We start from the raw sequence: 16,858 nt of genomic DNA, 5'->3' as shown, positions 1-16,858 counted from the left end.
TGAATTACTATTAATTTTATAAATTTATTAAATTGTTCTTTAATTATAAATTTATTAAATAAAGAGGAGGATCTGTCATCATACTTTGGCGAATATCTTTTCAAGAGAAGATACAAACCGTCTTGAAAGGATTAAGACATTTTTTGACGTTGTTGTCAAATTTCAAAGTCCAACACCAACGACACCGGCCCTAGACGTCGTCGTAATAATACACGCACGAGTCTGTTACTAGTGAATAACTGCATATGCGAGGCTGTAAGAAATGTCTGTTATAAGTAACAACTCGGTTAAAAATAAATATTATTATTTTCTTAAACCGGCCGACCGCCGATATCGCATGCGCACGATAATAACAATTATTCTATTTTATAAAATAATATCAATTATTCATTTGCTTGTTATTTTATGCAAGTGTTGCCGGCTACCTCGCGACTGTCCAATTGAAAAAATTAACAAAAATCAAAGCCCAATATATACATTGATGATATTGATTTTCAATTGAGTTATAATAGACGTTTCTTAGAACATCCCACATGCATTTGTACACGAGGCTTTAAACTTGCCCAACTATCGTTTGTACATATGTATACATACTATAAGCAGAAGATAAAAGTTAGGTTTAGGTTTGTATTCGTAGGCGTCTTAGGCGGCTGTTTACTTCCACCTCTACCTCTGCCTCTACAGACATGATGGCATAACTGAATGGAGTATAGAGAAGAACATGACTACATAAACATTTTAATGCCTTACACACACACACACACACACACACACACGCGCGCGCGCGCGCGCCAACATTATATAACTAGTAAATATTAAATATTAAAAATACTGAAACTAGCAAATAATAAAGTAAATTTATTTGTTTCATAATACTATTATATTTTATATTGTTATGTTTTATAACCCCTAGGGTTATTTATAGTTATGTCTAAACTATTCTGATGAACACTTTAAACATGCAAAGCACTATTAGAATAAGTTAAAACAGATTAATAGTATACAAAGTACTGTTACAAAACATGAGAAACTTCGATATCATCAAATGCGAGATCGTCAAGCATTTCTTCAAGAGTAATTTGTGGACAATTGGGATCAGATAACTCATTAGTATCAACTGGAATTAATTTCCTAGAATCTTTGTAAATATTTATGTGTTGTCTCATTTCTGGATCTTCTTCAAGATCTTCCAAAAACTCATAGTAGTCACTAAAATAAATTATAATTATAAATTTAATTTTTCAATGTAATTTAAGAAGTAAAAGTAAACGGAAATATATAATTTTACTTTATACTTAGTTTTAAATATCTAAAAAAGTAGTTATTTTTAAATAGAAAATTATATAACTTACTTATTATCTGTGACCATATTGTCTTTATCTTGTATCATATGTTTTAATTTCCAATCTCTCATTCTGCGACGTGCTGCTCTATCTTGTGTATAATTTTTTTTGGTTAAAATTACGTCTGGTACTACGTCTTTATTCAACATTTCGAAATTCTCATCGTTAATGTTACTCTCATTAAGAGCATACCTACATATAAAATCATCTTTTAATTTTTGTCAATTATATTATTTATTATTTAGCGCTTTATCTTTTTTTATTCTTTTCTTTTACCCTAGGACAGTATCACCAGGTTTTAATATATGGCCAAGGTGAGTCCGTGTATGAATTAAGTTCTCAGTTAGTCCCAAATCGCAACTTCTAACTACCCATACATCTGCTATTACATGCTAGAAACAAAGATATGACTGTAAGTAAAGATTTATAAATCTGTATCGATTACCGAGGAATATTACAAAGGAATGTTTTCTTTGACATTTTAAAATTTTGTTTGTAGTTTTGTTAATAATATTCATAGTACGCATATAATTTTATAACCATTTGGTTATTTTATATTATTTTAGTTTCAACCGAGAAGAATCCTTCCCTTGTAAACATTATATTTGAGAGAAAATATTATAATTAGATACATAATAGATACCTTATTTGAAATAGTTCCCTGTCCAGGAAAAAATTTTCTATCCTTGAATTTTATTTGCTCAATATCCATTACTGTGTATTCTATTAATTGCTTTGGATCACAAATGCTGTTGAAAGTATGTCTCCAGTAAAGTGTAGCGCTTAATTCTGCGACTAAATAAATAAATAGTATATTTTGTGAATTAAATTTTACTTTAGAAATCAGATAAATAAGTATCAAATTTTAGAGAACTACACGTACTTTGACCAGTTGATACATCTATTAAATGTACAAAATTTGTAATTTTATATACTAAACAAATTGAATTTATCCCTCCAAGTTGATGACTTAGTTTTCTTGGAAGACATACTATGCTATCTCTTGATATTGGAACTATTTCCACACTATAAGAGAAATTACGATTACACATTGTTCAAAACAATTAGAGGATCGTTATTATGAATGGTTTTATTGCATAAACCAAGTGAACAGAAGCAGTGGAATCATGTAGGTGAATTGACATGTTATTCATATGATACTCTGGTAAAGATTAGTTTTCACAGGAACTGAATATAAAAAACGAAGCGGCGAAAAGCGATCTGGTATCAGATGCAAAAAATAGGCAGAAAAGTATTTAAAAAATTGTAATGTATAAATGACTACAAGCAATCAACTACAAACAATCTAATGGTTAATTATATAATAAGGAATAATGAAAGCATTCATATCCAGTATTTTTATATCAATTTACTAATTTAAATGATCTTTACCTGTATGTAACTTTGTAATTGTAGATATTGCTGTGAATATCATGCGATATCAGTTTTTTAGAATGGTCATAGCGACAAGGTATAACGCTTGAAAGAAAATCAACCATTTTGCGCGCTGACGCTTCATTTGCATAAAAGAAATCTAGACCCTCTGTAAAAGTTTGCAATTAATTTAATAGATTATTATATTTAGTAAATGGAAACTTTAAACTCTTTGATAATTTATCTAATAATATTTTAATAATAATAACTCTAATAATATTTAAAAAAATAATATTATAAAATAATTCAGATTTCTTACCATGAATAGGTTTTATGCCCAAAGTTTGTTCATGTGCTCTGTACTTCAAAATTAATTGCTCTAGATAATAAAACGTCTTTTTATTTGTTGCTCTTTGTCGTACTTGTACCTTTGTAAAGTGTAAGTTGTAAACAGAGAAAATAATTTTATTACTACAAGTGAAATTTACCTTGCTCTTATTATAAGGCTAATTAAAATATATCAGGTGGGAACGATATAAGCATGGTCGTAAATTAAAACCTAAGAAGGTACACTCATTGACATCACATCTAGGGCAGCAGCTGCTTTCCAGTGGCAATTTAAATTTCGAATTGTAAAAGTTATTTGCAAATTATATTCTGCTCGTAATCGTCCATAAAAGCTATATGTATTTCATATAAGCTATATGTACATCAAGTATTTGCCATTCCTTGCGTAATAAGAATTACTATATTGATAAAAATTAGCCTGTTAGTTACCACGGACCAGAGCACACATTTTTGAAATAGCTAAATCAATATTGTAACGCCTTTAAAAGTACTTGAGCAAATTACGTGTTTTGACACTGAAAAGCTTCTTCCCAGTTTTACAACCGCGCTATATACCCTTTACGCATAGTACAAATCTTACCAATGCACGCCAATAATCTTTAGCTTCTGTTCGATGACAATCATTACACATTTGATGATTTACTGTATATTCAACTATAAATACTTGTTGCAAGACTGTTCCACCCATAACTTCAGCTTGCACTGTTAGTTTTACCTAAAGATACAGTGTAATAATAAAATGATTTTTTCACAATAAAACTATTAAATAATAAATACCTTCAATCTCATAGAATGTGGTTCTGTCCACACAAATCCAGCATCAATTAATTTCACTCGATTCAGACCTTTTAGCTTTTTTAAACATAATGTTAGTAACTCTCTGGATTCTAATGCCGCATGAATCCATTCCGCAGGTGGCTGTAGATACCTAAAACAATTAAACTTTCCTTACCTTGTAAGTTTCAGAGAGATAATTGAACAAATATATGAAAAGGTTTAATAAACAGAATGTTCATAACAGCAATATTATTACTGCAGTACTTTATAGTAATATAGGCTATAAATGTGAATATATACAATATAGGAATAATTATAATACATTTTTAAAAGCTCAACTTCAATTTTCATATCCTTTTCATATCAGCTGCATAATTTTGTTGAGAAAATAAAGATGAAACAATATTTTGAATAAGAAAGATTTTATCATTTCCTTTATGTTTATTTTCCTACCGTTTTATTTAGAAATTAACAAATAGGAAAATAAATTGTATTATATTACCTCTCGCAGCCTTTACAAAAATAAATTGTTGCTTGCTTTGGAATATTCTCAGTGACATCTACTTGAGTTCGTAAACATGCCACACACATATTCGCTGGATTTGGTTCAATACCAATACCGCAGATGCAACATAATCTAAAAATGTAATTATTCGTAATTTTAATCACATACGGTAACATTCCAGATAATTTATTGACGTTATGTTTTTCTATTTACTAGAAATAAAACAAATACTTAATAGTTACATCATTTTTAAAACATTTTATTCTGATCTTCTTTAAAAATTTACAAATATAATAAAAACAAATTATGAAATTTATCTATTTCTTATAATACCTAATTTAAGGTTATATTTACTTACATCATTGATTCTTGTCGAACAGGTTCACTTAATACTTCCATTATCTCTATTTATTTTTACGGATTTTCGTAAATAACTTCGTCGAATTCAACAGAATTAAACGATTCAGAAATAACAAATGAGCTCAGAAATACATGCGATACGTAAGCCTAAACATGTACTACTGGTACTACTGAATCATAAGCACGTGTGAATTGATACCGACTTCAGGATTAAAACATTTATCTATAGCTATAATCAAATTATTTTTTATTTTTTAATTTTCAATATGTGTGTATATTATGTTATAAGAGATTTTTAATCAGCTTTCCCTTTTTTACACATACTATTTATTCATCGTTACTTTTTTAATGATGTTTTTAAATTGATATGAAATTATGGGAAATAAACAAATAATACTTAGTTAATAATAATATTAAATCTTCTGATAAATTATGTTTATATATTATTTGAATTTATAAATTTTGAATGTAAATTATTTTTGAAAATAATTAACATCTTTTAAAATAATTTATAATGTGTAATTTCATAAAAAATTTTGATAAGTTCCAAGATTGCTTTTGTAGAGGAATAAGTAAGATAAATTAAATTAATAAAATGTTTCATTCGAACTTTTATTGGTATATTTAAATTTATATGTTTTTGCTAATAAACTGTCACTTTAATTTACTTTTGTGGAGGCAATGCAACGTAAACTCGAATCGAAATATACAAATAACTTGAACGAGCCATCATGAAAGGATATCCTATCTAGTTTTCCAACGTTTATGACATATTTGAAAAGTAGCTACTTTCACTTACTATTATATTATTATAGTGTATATGATCGAAAGGTAAATGTTGGAGATGAGAATATATTTATTTGATATTAATCTCTTTCTGTTGTGTTTGTTCCTTCATTGTTGATATATTTTTATTACATATATATTTACAGGTATGCTAGTATGAAAATGAATAATCAATTTTGTTATCATTTTTACACCTTCAAATAACCAGTTTGCAATTTTGATGCAATATATTGGAATTAATTAATGTGAAATAATTAATAAATATTAATAATAATACTACAGACATATAGTATCATAATGTACGTATATTATATACAATATCATATACAAGTATTATATTATTGGTATTCAGGTTAATATTTATAGATATCTACATCCTAATTATGTTAATTTGAATTTTGGATTTGTCAATTATAGTAGAATATAAAATGACTCCAGTACCACTAGAGGGTCATCAAACGCCTGTAACTAACAATATCCCACAGGAAGGAAATCGTGGTGGTTCTATTTCTCTTGGCATGCTCATTGATTTCATCATACAACGTACTTACCATGAACTCACAGTTTTAGCCGAATTGTAAGAAAATTTGCATATACTTTTACATTGCATAAAGTAGAGATTCAGTGTATATGAAAATCAATATATTTCGAACATAATTCAATGTAAATTAATGGAAGTAATATACATAATATATATGATACATGAATATTTAACAATAAGAGTTAAATAAGTATAGTTAGATAAATAGTTAATCGTTTAGCTAGTAGTTAAATAGTCTGATGAGAGAAGCGTATAAATATATGTATCAGAAGGATGTATGGTTGAGAGTACAGGACAAGTAAGAATAACAATTACAAACCAAGTCTCTTTTCTCGTGGCTGGGAAACTGAAAAATGAACTATTCTTCTTCTTCTTCTTCTTCTTCTTCTTCTTCTTCTTCTTATTATTATTATTATTATTATTATTATTATTATTATTATACATAAATATTCCTTTTAACCAAAATGTAATATGTCTTTACAGATTACCTCGGAAAACTGATATGGAACGTAAAATAGAAATTTATAACTTTTCAGCTAGAACTAGACAGCTATATGTACGATTATTAGCATTGGTTAAATGGGCTAACAGTGCTTCCAAAGTTGATAAATCTGCGGTATATTAAAAATTAATATTTTGTTTATTCATTGCGACGTTTTAAGCCTTTGATGTAGTTAATTTATTGTTGTTCAATGATTATTGGACTAAAAAGGAATTTTTTTAACAGCATATAATGGCCTTTTTGGATAAGCAGTCACTGCTTTTTGTTGATACAGCTGATATGCTAGCAAGAATGGCTCGTGAGACATTAGTACATGCAAGATTACCTAATTTCCATATTCCTGCTGCAGTGGAAGTTCTTACAACTGGAACATATAGTCGTCTACCAGCATGCATAAGAGTATTTTTAATTTACTAATACTTATAATTATACTCAGTGTACTTAGATTTAGTAGTAGATTTAGATTAGTATAATTGTTTCAGTTTCAAACTTTACTTAAATAGGCACGTATTCTTTCAATAGGAAAGAATTGTCCCTCCAGATCCAATTACACCAGCAGAGAAAAGAACTACCCTGCAGAGATTAAATCAAGTTATTCAACATAGATTAGTTACTGGAAATCTGCTTCCACAAATGCGCAATTTAAAGATTGAGGCAGGAAGAGTAACATTTCTTGTGGAGCAAGAATTTTCAGTATCACTTACAGTAATGGGAGATGGTCCAACAGTACCTTGGAGATTATTAGAATTGGAAATTTTAGTTTCAGACAGAGAAACAGGAGATGGAAAAGCTTTGGTGCATCCATTGCAAACTCGTTACGTACATCAAGTATTATCTTTTTTAACAAATCATTATATTATTTACTTTATTTTTTAATTACTAAATATTCAAGTAAATAATTTTAATTGCAAGGTGGTTCAGTCAAGATTGGCAGAGAGTTCAAATCCATTATCTGAAGTTTATCATATTTTGCACTATTTCTGTCAATCACTACAGCTAGAAGTACTTTACTCTCAAACATTACGATTAATACGAGATAGATTGGATGATCACATTCACGTGGATGAATATACACCAGGAAAATGTCTTTCTGTCTCTTACTGGAGAGAACTGACTAGTAAAGATCCTCGATCAGAGCTGGGATATAAATTAACAGTTCAGGTTGACCAACATGATCCTGCAAGGCCTCTTGCAATAGTACATGTTCCATCCTTAGGTAGCAAAGAAAGTGAGATAGCAGACAGAGCAATTAGATCAGATCAATTATCAATGGAATGTTTGTTAGTGCATACAATATATGTACGTACCAGAAGTAGATTATTAGATTTGAAGCAAGAACTGCAAACAATGTTGAAAGATGTTGAATGTACTTTAGCCGGTTCACCTGCTATTCTTTCTGTTCCAATTTTGCAACCTTGTTTAAGAGCAGAACATTTATTAGTTACTGTTGATACACATACTGGAATGTTGCAATGTCATGTGCCTCAATATGAAGTTCCTTTGATTCCTGAATTAACTGCTGCATTAAATGGTGATCATTCTCGTCTTCCGACGTTAATATCAGAACTAAGGTAATATTGTTTTAATTTTCGCTTCATTATATTTTTTTCCCCTTCTTTCTGTCTGCTTTTTAATATATTTTATTCTATTTCATATCACAGATTTTGGATAACACAAAGGCGATGTGAGAAAACACTTCAGCATCTGCCAGCAACATCTCATGAACGTTTGCCAGTACTTCTTCATCCTGATCATCCGATGTCGAAGATTAGCAGACATCGTATGTTTGTTCAACTTCATCGACATCCTACAGTAATTTTAATAGTGGCATTTAAGGAAAAGGAAACTTCACCATGTGAGATTGAATGCTCGTTTTACCTTGCTGTAGTAAAGCATAGTTCCATAGAAGACGATCCTCATGATGATAGCATTGAGACAGAAATTCCGAAAATGTACTTGAAAGTTCAAAGCTTAATTGAGTTTGATACATTCGTCATAACCCATGGTCCTTTCACCAGTGTTGATAATGGTCAGTATTTTAATTTGTGATGCACTAATATAGTTATGTTATTAAATTTTCATTTAATAGAAGAACAAATAAACAGTTATACTTAATATATCACAGAAACTTCTGAAACAAATAGCCTTAAACGAAGAAGTACAGGAGCCAGTGGAAGATCTGATGCCAGTACTACATTACAGAACAGAAGATCCAAACAACCTGCATATTTTATCCCGGAGTTAGCACATGTGGTTGCACTTTGTGATGAAAGGATACCATTTGTAACATTAGCACAAGAATTAACTAGGAGAGATATAGCTCATCAAGGACTTCAAGTAGAAGCAAATGCTACTGCATTAGTTTTAAAACTGGTTCAGTTACCTGCCCCTTTTGCAGGTGTAAGTACTAGCTGTGCTTGGTACGCTCTTCTTAAAAGATTGCTCAGTGTTTCAATCAGAGTTCAAGGCAAAGGTATGGCTAAAACATGGATGGCTGAGTTTGTATTCTATGGTAGCCCTTTATCCAGCAGCCATCCAAAAGAACAAGGTAATATATTGTTCAATACTTTAAAGAAATATCATATATTATAATACATTTAAATAATCTATACGTAACCTGTTTAATTTGTATTAGGATTACGAAGACCAGTATATTTTCAATATGAAATGGGTACAGCAGATACGGTTTCGCGAACAGTAGATGCGTTACTCAATGATTGGGCTCAAATCGTATATCTTTATTCTATTGTACATGGTTTAGCAGAATATTTTAAAATGGGTATAGCTTGTAATTTTATTAGAAAATAATATTGAGTTGGAAGTTGTATGTAATTAAAACCATTAACTTTTGCGCTGTTTATGTTACAGAAAAATATAATCTGCGCAATATGGTTAGTATAAAATCATATAACTATAGTAAGTTAGTTCTTACTTATGGTCCTAACCGTGGAGCTACTGTTACTGTGCAATGGAGTACCAATGATAAAGCATTTAAATTGATTTTTGGAAAAAGTAAATATTACCTTTTATCTTATATCAATTATACACGATGTTCATTCTAGTGATCCATATATCTTTTACCTTTTTCTGATAATATAAGTAATATAAGAAATATATAAATTATTGTTAAAAGTCATCTGTATTAAGAGGCAATGCAACAGCAAATATTTTGAGAGCATTTTTTATAATATCATTGAAAACGGCCAAATTAATTCAATGAATACCATAGTGTACCATTTTTATTCATAATAATATTAGATTTGTAATAAGGAAGTTAGTACTAGAACGTTTTTAGCGCATATAAGACATTTGGGATGGATTCTTAATTTATTAATATGTCTTAACCTTTATTGGTATAAACTTCTTTCGGTATATTATGAATTTTTAACATATTTTGTGTGCTCTGCTTTTTATCTTTCTATATTTAAGAATCTTTTATTTCATCCTTACATATCTGTAGATACATATACATAATTACCTATAATAGTACAAAAAACAGTGATACATCATGGTACACATTGAATCGTATTATTATCTTCTATGACAACATAAGAAAAATTAGTTTTACCTAAAATATTGTGTCACTTTGAGTTCACTATAATGATTATCATGTAATGATTTATCATTACTATGAAATATAAGAAATACAGAAATTCTCAATGCTGTTGAAACATTGTCAGAGTTTCTTGTATTAGTTGTGTACGCTTAATATAGATAAATCGTCATTAATCATTTTTGTTATTACATGAACATCCTATATATTCTTTATTATTTTAATGTATTTTTACTAATTTAAAGCTTTCATTAATGTATAGGTCCAACTAGCACTACTACTAATGCTCATTCAATTATGAAGGAACAACTTGAAGCTCATTTGAATACGCATAGAAATTTGGCCCAACTTATACACATTCTACATGAAACACTTCAACCCCTTACATCGATTAGTAAATTGCCTACGATTCCACAACTTTGTGTTTATAATTCGGTATGATTTTAATATTACCTGTTTTTCTTAAAATTTGTTTTATTTCATTTTTGTTTGTTAGATATTGTATATTTTGTTATTATTGTCCATAAGTTATATTGTACCTTTTATAGAGACCTCAAGTGCCAGTACAAACTTTCACTATCATGCCACAATGTGTAACTCTAGTCAGAATTGCGTATCAGGGTATGTATTGTTTAGAACTTCGTCTACGAGGAAGTGGTTTAGTGAGTTTACGAGATGGAGCATACAGCCGTTTTGATAGAAGTTACGTTGTAGATGAGTTCACTCCTACACAAGGTCTTAAGGTAATAGTATTAATAGTATTAGATTTAATATTAATCATTTATGATAAAATATTAGTAATATTAGAATATGTATTAGGATAATATTAGAATTCTATTTGATATCTCACTCCGAAGAAGTTATTCTTTATAAAATATACTTCACACCTTAAAATGCAGAATATGTAATTTTATGTAATTTAGTTTTCTATTAATTACTTATTTTTGCTAATTGTATAGGCTTTCTTATCCAAATATGTGGATGAAAGTGCAGTTTCCCGCAGAAGATCTCAGTCAGAGGATGACAATCCTCCTTCTCCTGTAACAATGGATAGCGATGGCGGTAGTGGGAGTGGAAATGTAGGTTTTTTAAGCCATCATAGAAGTGGGCCCCAATCACCTGCACAACAAAGAGATGGATTAAGATTTCATCCACCTTTGACTCCACCTTCTGGTAGTAACCCTCATACTCCAGCTAGTCCACATACTGCTAATATATCGCAGGTAGCTTTCATATTTATTTCAATACTGTATAAATGGTACAAGATATTTTCTTTTTATTTTCAATTTGCTTCAGACGAGTCAACATCAAAGTTTTGGAAGTAGTCCAGCTACTTCCTTCAATTTGGCTTCACCACCATCACTACCACCAAATACTCCCAATATGCTACCACATCCTTCGCCAGGTTCTGGATTAGTTGCTAATAGTCCTTTAAACCCAATGCATGTTCCTAGTCCAGCTGGATTAATGCCAACATCTTCACCAGGACCATGTAGTAATGTTCAAGTGGGACATTCTCCAGCAGGATCCTTCATGCAAACCGGTAAGAAATAATTTTTAATTGAGAATGTAAATACTACAATATATTGTTTGTTGAAACAATGTATTGTTTCAAAATCATATCACTTAAACAGGTATTAGTAGTATTAGTATTAGCATTAGTATTAGTATTTATTGCATCATCCATACATTATTCAATGTTTTCGGATATGATACATTGTATCATTTGAACTATATATATACAATATATATATATACAAGTTTTTTCTTTATACTATTAAGATATAATTAATTTGTCCACATTTGAACATTTGAATATGATGCACAAAAGTATATCTGAAAATATGATTTTCTTGTTTTCTTTGTGTGCGTGTGCGTGCGTGCGTGCGTGTGCGTGCGTGCGTGCGTGCGTGCGTGCGTGCGTGCGTGCGTGCGTGTGTGTTGTGTGTTGTGTGTGTGTTGTGTGTGTGTTATATTAAGTGTATTATTTATTCCATGTCACTTTTAATAGTTTTTATTATTAGAAACTTCTAGATTTTGAAATAACGTTATAAACAATCTTTCTCAGTAAAACTTTGCTTTTATCATACAATTAAAAATGACATTTGTTAATAATTTATATTTATTTTAAAAAAGTAGTAATCCAGTAGTATGAATTATGTTTCTCTCATCTTCCTATTGTTTATAATTTTCATTTATAAGTCATACAAATTAATAGTTTAATAATTTCTTTTTATTTATATTATAGAAATAAGTAAATGTTGCACTAAATGTTGCACCTAAATATTAAAACCTTAATATAATTGTTAATATTAAAAATTGCCTTAAACATTATATTAACTGCATATTACTAAACACAACGACAATATCGCTAATTTCAATTAAATTACGTAAGTGTATAACAGTTTTGTAATAAATTCTATTAGAATTAGAAATATAATATAGTGAGATTTTATGGTTATTTACTTAGGACATATAGATGGAAGCCCATTTCCATCTTCACAGAGCATGACTTCTCCAGCAGCCTCTAATTGGCCAGGATCACCTAGTGTACCTAGACCATCTCCAGCACGTCCTACACAGAGTCCAGGACATGCAGCACTGCATAGTCCACAAGCTTCTGATCATAAGACTGGTACCCATATCTCAAGGGTACTTCCACAGCGTTCATGGGCAGGTGCTGTACCTACGCTTCTAACTCATGAAGCTTTGGAATTACTTTGTTGCCCTTCCCCACATCCCTCTGGACTTCCTGGTCCCGATCTTTCACCGCTTGAAAGATTTTTAGGTTGCATTTATATGCGCAGACAATTTCAACGGTTCATACAAACTGATGACTGTGTAAGAGCATTTTTTAATAAGAATATTTTATCTAGTTATGTATATTATATTTTAAAAGTACAACACAATTTACAAAAGTTATATATTAAATTATTTATAGTTAACTGCAGTAAATAGTACAGAGCCAGGAGTTGTACACTTTAAGGTAGAGAGTTTACAATGTCGAGTTGGTTTAAATCCACAACATTTGCAGTCTCTTCATATAAAGGTGCAACCACTTCCGGAACATAAAGATCAATGGTCATTGGAAGAGTTACAAGTAATTGTCATAATTCAATTCATAATTCAAATTTTCTTTCTTCTTTTAATATCTTTTTCGCTTATATTTTTAAAATTATTTTTATATATTCCCTCTTCTTTTGCAGATTATAGAAAAATTTTTTGATACGAGAGCAGCAGCACCACCATATAAACCAAATACACTTTCTGGCTTTGGTAGAATGTTAAATGTCCCATTCAATGTGTTAAAAGATTTTGTACAAATAATGAAATTGGAATTAGTACCTGGATTAGCACAGCAACAACAACTTAAGTGGAATGTACAATGGTGTTTAAGGATTCCTCCTTCTGGAACTCCAATTGTACCAACTGGCATGGCTGCTGTACTAGTTTGCAGAAATAAAATCCTTTTCTTTGTATGTATACATACATAGATGTTTATTAAAATACTATTATCATATTAAAATGACGATATTGTATTAATCTATATTAATTTGTTATAATAAAAGTTATATTAACGTTTTATCCGTCTGTGTTACAGTTACAAATAACAAGGATTGGATTACCGTATCAAGGAGAAACACCGTCATTGGTTTTACCGCTAGTTTATGATGTTAGTACAAATTTGACACAATTAGCAGAGAAAAGGGATCCAAGTCCAGCTTCTGCAATGGCAGCTGCATCTTTACAGTTAAAAAGATTTGCTGAATATGGTGCAAATCAATCTGAGTGTTCTCTCTTTCCTGCAGTTAGAGATTTATTAGCTAATTTGACTCTTCCTTCAGAGCCTCCAGTTATGTCTCAGGTAAATAGATAAATCTTTTAATTTTCAAAGTATTAAACCAGGATTTAATCAACCTCGCAATTGGTTCATGAACGTTTGCGAATACTTTTAAGGAGAGTTACTGTTTCGAGTGAAATTCATTGACTGCATGCGTTAAATGGGGACTAGAGATCACCGTTTTCCATTTACAGATCGATGAAAGCTTAAAAATAGCATATCTTTGGTAGGGATACTTAGTACATATTCGTAACAAATTTTTGCTTTTCTTTAGAAAAAGAGCATCCTGTTAGCACTTCTATATAAAATCTATCTACTAATTATGTACTATTATATATACTACCTTGTTCTGTTGTATCCTGTAATCATATTGAGTAATTTATTCAGTCATTGTATTATATGTGTCACTTTTCAATGAGATTTTATCTGTCTCTAAAATTATTAATGTATTTAATTTATACCAATTTATTAAAAATTTCACTTGTTCAATAGTCCTTTTAGAAGCAACTGCCTTTTATCTTTAACAAAGAACAACGTGTAGAGGTACGATTATCAGATATATGTCGGTAAATATAAACTTAAGCAATTATAAACATAAAGAAAAGTCAAGCTTACATTTAACTAAAAATGCATACATTATACTTCTATATGTTAATTTCAAGATGAATGCTTTGAAAAGCAAGAAAATTATGAATAAGCTAAAATTAAATAAGGATTTTTTTAAAGGCTGTGATACGAATAAAATTATAAAGATTTGCTGCACAATTTGTAGTAAGCCTATCAACTGTTATTCATTGTATTACAGAATCGAATATTACAACATTTTTTGTGAAATAAAAATAATCTTTCCCTATGTGAAGTTGCAATTTAAAAGAGACATGTATATGATGAGAGAAAACGATTTGCGCATTGATTAGATTAACCTGAGCATGAACCTTCTAATTACCTGCAGAAAACAAAAGTTTTTCATAAAATATTATAATTGCTATATCGCATATATTAAATCTATTATACTTTACCTAACTGAAAAATTAGAAAATTAGAATGTACGTGTAAAATTTATGTTAAAATTGAGTTACTGTTAAAAACTTTTGTTTATAATATATTTTATAATACCTGTTTATATTATACTGTACCAATATATTAATTATTTACTTATTATAAAATAATTGGTAATAATCTAATAGTAGAGATATTACTAATAATAATAATGATAATGATATCTTTTATTTAATAACTGTTCATGTGTTTGAAAAATAAATAAATATGCATAAACAAACACTGCTGCCTATAGGTAGTTCCATCGCCAGCTGGTGGACAGGTAACACCAACACAGCAGATTCAAAGTCCTGCAATGCAATTGCATTCTCCTATGGCTGGAAATCAAGGTCCTCCACAAGCACCATACGGAATTCAAGGTATGCCCCCCATGGGCATAATGGGTGGACCACCTCAATAGGACATGCTTTACTCTCCTAACCCCCTAAGTTTACCGAATCATTCATCATGGATCAACTGAATCGTATTGTTGCAATGTCCGTTTTAAAAATGTGCATAAGTCTTTTTTTTCGTTTGTCAATACAACGGACTATAGCGGGGAATTGTAGGAGAGTTGTTTCATCAAAGAAGCCTTCTTTTATAAAAACTCATACTACGAAAAAGCAAACTATACGAAGGAACAGCATTAGTATTGAACCTAAGGGTAGACGGACCAAATTTCACTTGAGAATTACTTATTAAATCAATGCGAAATTATTTTCAATAAACTCTATTTATTTTTTAATAATCTTGCATCTTTACATAATTATGCATTGTTATCAATTATCAGAACAGCAGTTATAAGAAAAATGGTATAGCAAACTCTTTTCATAGTACAAACTTTATTATATTGAGGGACATATTATGAAAATAATTGAACACTTTGTAATATTTTGTATTCTTTATAAAGAAAAATCAAATATCAAGTTCTTTTCATATTTATCGTTAGACGATTACATCAAATTCTTAAATTTAGCAGGTTATAGATAAAGCTGGCCGCTAAAAGCATTCTTTTTACTATAAAACAGTGACTGTGATACTAGTTCAAATATAGAATAAATGAACTTTACGATTAGATTATGGAATAATAATGTAAGATCATCTATGTAATAAATGATAGTTCTTATATGTAATTTAAATATAAATTATCTTAATATGTTTATAATTATACATTATCTCTATTATGTAGGCACCATTGATGATAATATTACCATAAACAGATATCTGGTGCCGTTAAAAATGTATAAATTTTAATAGTACCACGATGTTTCTAATAATAACAACGTTTTTAGTCGTATTTGTTTCATAGATGACAAAATTTTTAAGATCTTCTAATCGAATAAAATATTTATTTATTCCCATTTATGTTAAAAAGATCCAATAATTTATAATAATATATTATTTTTATTATGGTTCATAAGGAAGTTTCTTGAAATATCTTTATAAAATAATTTATATTTGGAAACTAGAATTTCAATAGCTGCTTTCTATACGTACTTGGAATGTGTATAAATTATACTAATCCTCGAGAATAAAATAACTGACCAATTACTTAATCATATATGTGCAGAATTGTACATTAATTATTAATATATATTAATAAGGAAATAATATATTACTGTGAATTATTGGATTTATCTCTCATATTTGCAATTTTTTAACATTTTCATGAAATTTTACAACAATAATCGTAAGGTAATTTTTTTCTACAATTACACTGCTGTTTGTTCAATAATAAAACAATTCGTTTTTTCTTTATGATTAATATTTTGGTGAACGATTGTTGGAAGAAATATGCTTTGCCATTGATTGATTGAGAGGAGTTAAGAAAAAATTTTCAAGTTTAAAAAGAATACAAAATCTTTATCATGATTCTTGTACAGTATAAAA

At 29.4% G+C, this 16,858-nt stretch overlaps 2 protein-coding genes across 4 annotated transcripts; one reads left to right on the top strand and one right to left on the bottom strand.

Moving 5' to 3' along the window:
* Nucleotides 1-838: 838 nt before the first annotated feature.
* On the bottom strand, nucleotides 839-4,904 carry Nmd3 (60S ribosomal export protein NMD3). Its single transcript, XM_069130816.1, has 11 exons — nucleotides 4,706-4,904; nucleotides 4,345-4,479; nucleotides 3,843-3,993; nucleotides 3,646-3,780; nucleotides 3,037-3,145; nucleotides 2,736-2,886; nucleotides 2,227-2,369; nucleotides 1,987-2,138; nucleotides 1,620-1,735; nucleotides 1,353-1,535; nucleotides 839-1,209 (listed from the first exon to the last, which is right to left on the bottom strand). Exons 1-11 carry the CDS (start codon nucleotides 4,744-4,746, stop codon nucleotides 1,014-1,016), a joined length of 1,512 nt encoding a protein of 503 aa, XP_068986917.1. The 5' UTR covers nucleotides 4,747-4,904; the 3' UTR covers nucleotides 839-1,013.
* Nucleotides 4,905-5,445: 541 nt separating this feature from the next.
* MED14 (mediator complex subunit 14) lies at nucleotides 5,446-16,380 on the top strand. 3 transcript variants are annotated; one of them, XR_011175682.1, is made up of 21 exons: nucleotides 5,446-5,538; nucleotides 5,640-5,792; nucleotides 5,911-6,070; nucleotides 6,518-6,650; nucleotides 6,762-6,935; nucleotides 7,059-7,364; nucleotides 7,449-8,107; nucleotides 8,198-8,565; nucleotides 8,662-9,084; nucleotides 9,172-9,315; nucleotides 9,405-9,548; nucleotides 10,352-10,524; nucleotides 10,638-10,832; nucleotides 11,049-11,312; nucleotides 11,386-11,632; nucleotides 12,560-12,930; nucleotides 13,031-13,189; nucleotides 13,296-13,565; nucleotides 13,691-13,954; nucleotides 14,047-14,473; nucleotides 15,225-15,331. XR_011175682.1 is itself a non-coding variant. In XM_069130813.1 (20 exons), the coding sequence occupies exons 3-20, from the start codon at nucleotides 5,922-5,924 to the stop codon at nucleotides 15,387-15,389; spliced, it is 4,608 nt and encodes a 1,535-aa protein (XP_068986914.1). In that variant the 5' UTR covers nucleotides 5,447-5,538; nucleotides 5,640-5,792; nucleotides 5,914-5,921; the 3' UTR covers nucleotides 15,390-16,380. The 3 variants fall into 3 exon arrangements, 2 of the variants coding, with proteins under 2 accessions (XP_068986914.1, XP_068986913.1); XM_069130813.1 differs by lacking the exon at nucleotides 14,047-14,473 and having other exon boundaries at nucleotides 5,447-5,538; nucleotides 5,914-6,070; nucleotides 15,225-16,380; XM_069130812.1 differs by lacking the exon at nucleotides 14,047-14,473 and having other exon boundaries at nucleotides 5,447-5,538; nucleotides 15,225-16,380.
* Nucleotides 16,381-16,858: the final 478 nt, after the last annotated feature.

Source organism: Bombus flavifrons, chromosome 17 (assembly GCF_040668555.2).
Source record: "Bombus flavifrons isolate JBK064 chromosome 17, iyBomFlav1_principal, whole genome shotgun sequence".
In the NCBI taxonomy this organism is placed as follows: Eukaryota; Metazoa; Arthropoda; class Insecta; order Hymenoptera; family Apidae; genus Bombus; species Bombus flavifrons.
This window is presented reverse-complemented; position numbering and strand designations above follow the sequence as displayed.

Coding starts and splice junctions, on each gene's coding strand:
- Nmd3 (XM_069130816.1), bottom strand. CDS start 4,746: ATGGAAGTATTAAGTGAACCTGTTCGACAAGAATCAATGAT. Junction 3,994..4,344: donor TTTTGTAAAGGCTGCGAGAG/GTAATATAATAC, acceptor TAATTGTTTTAG/GTATCTACAGCCACCTGCGG. Junction 1,736..1,986: donor AGGGAACTATTTCAAATAAG/GTATCTATTATG, acceptor CTTTGTTTCTAG/CATGTAATAGCAGATGTATG.
- MED14 (XM_069130813.1), top strand. CDS start 5,922: ATGACTCCAGTACCACTAGAGGGTCATCAAACGCCTGTAACTAACAAT. Junction 13,190..13,295: donor GGTCATTGGAAGAGTTACAA/GTAATTGTCATA, acceptor CTTCTTTTGCAG/ATTATAGAAAAATTTTTTGA. Junction 13,955..15,224: donor AGCCTCCAGTTATGTCTCAG/GTAAATAGATAA, acceptor TGCTGCCTATAG/GTAGTTCCATCGCCAGCTGG.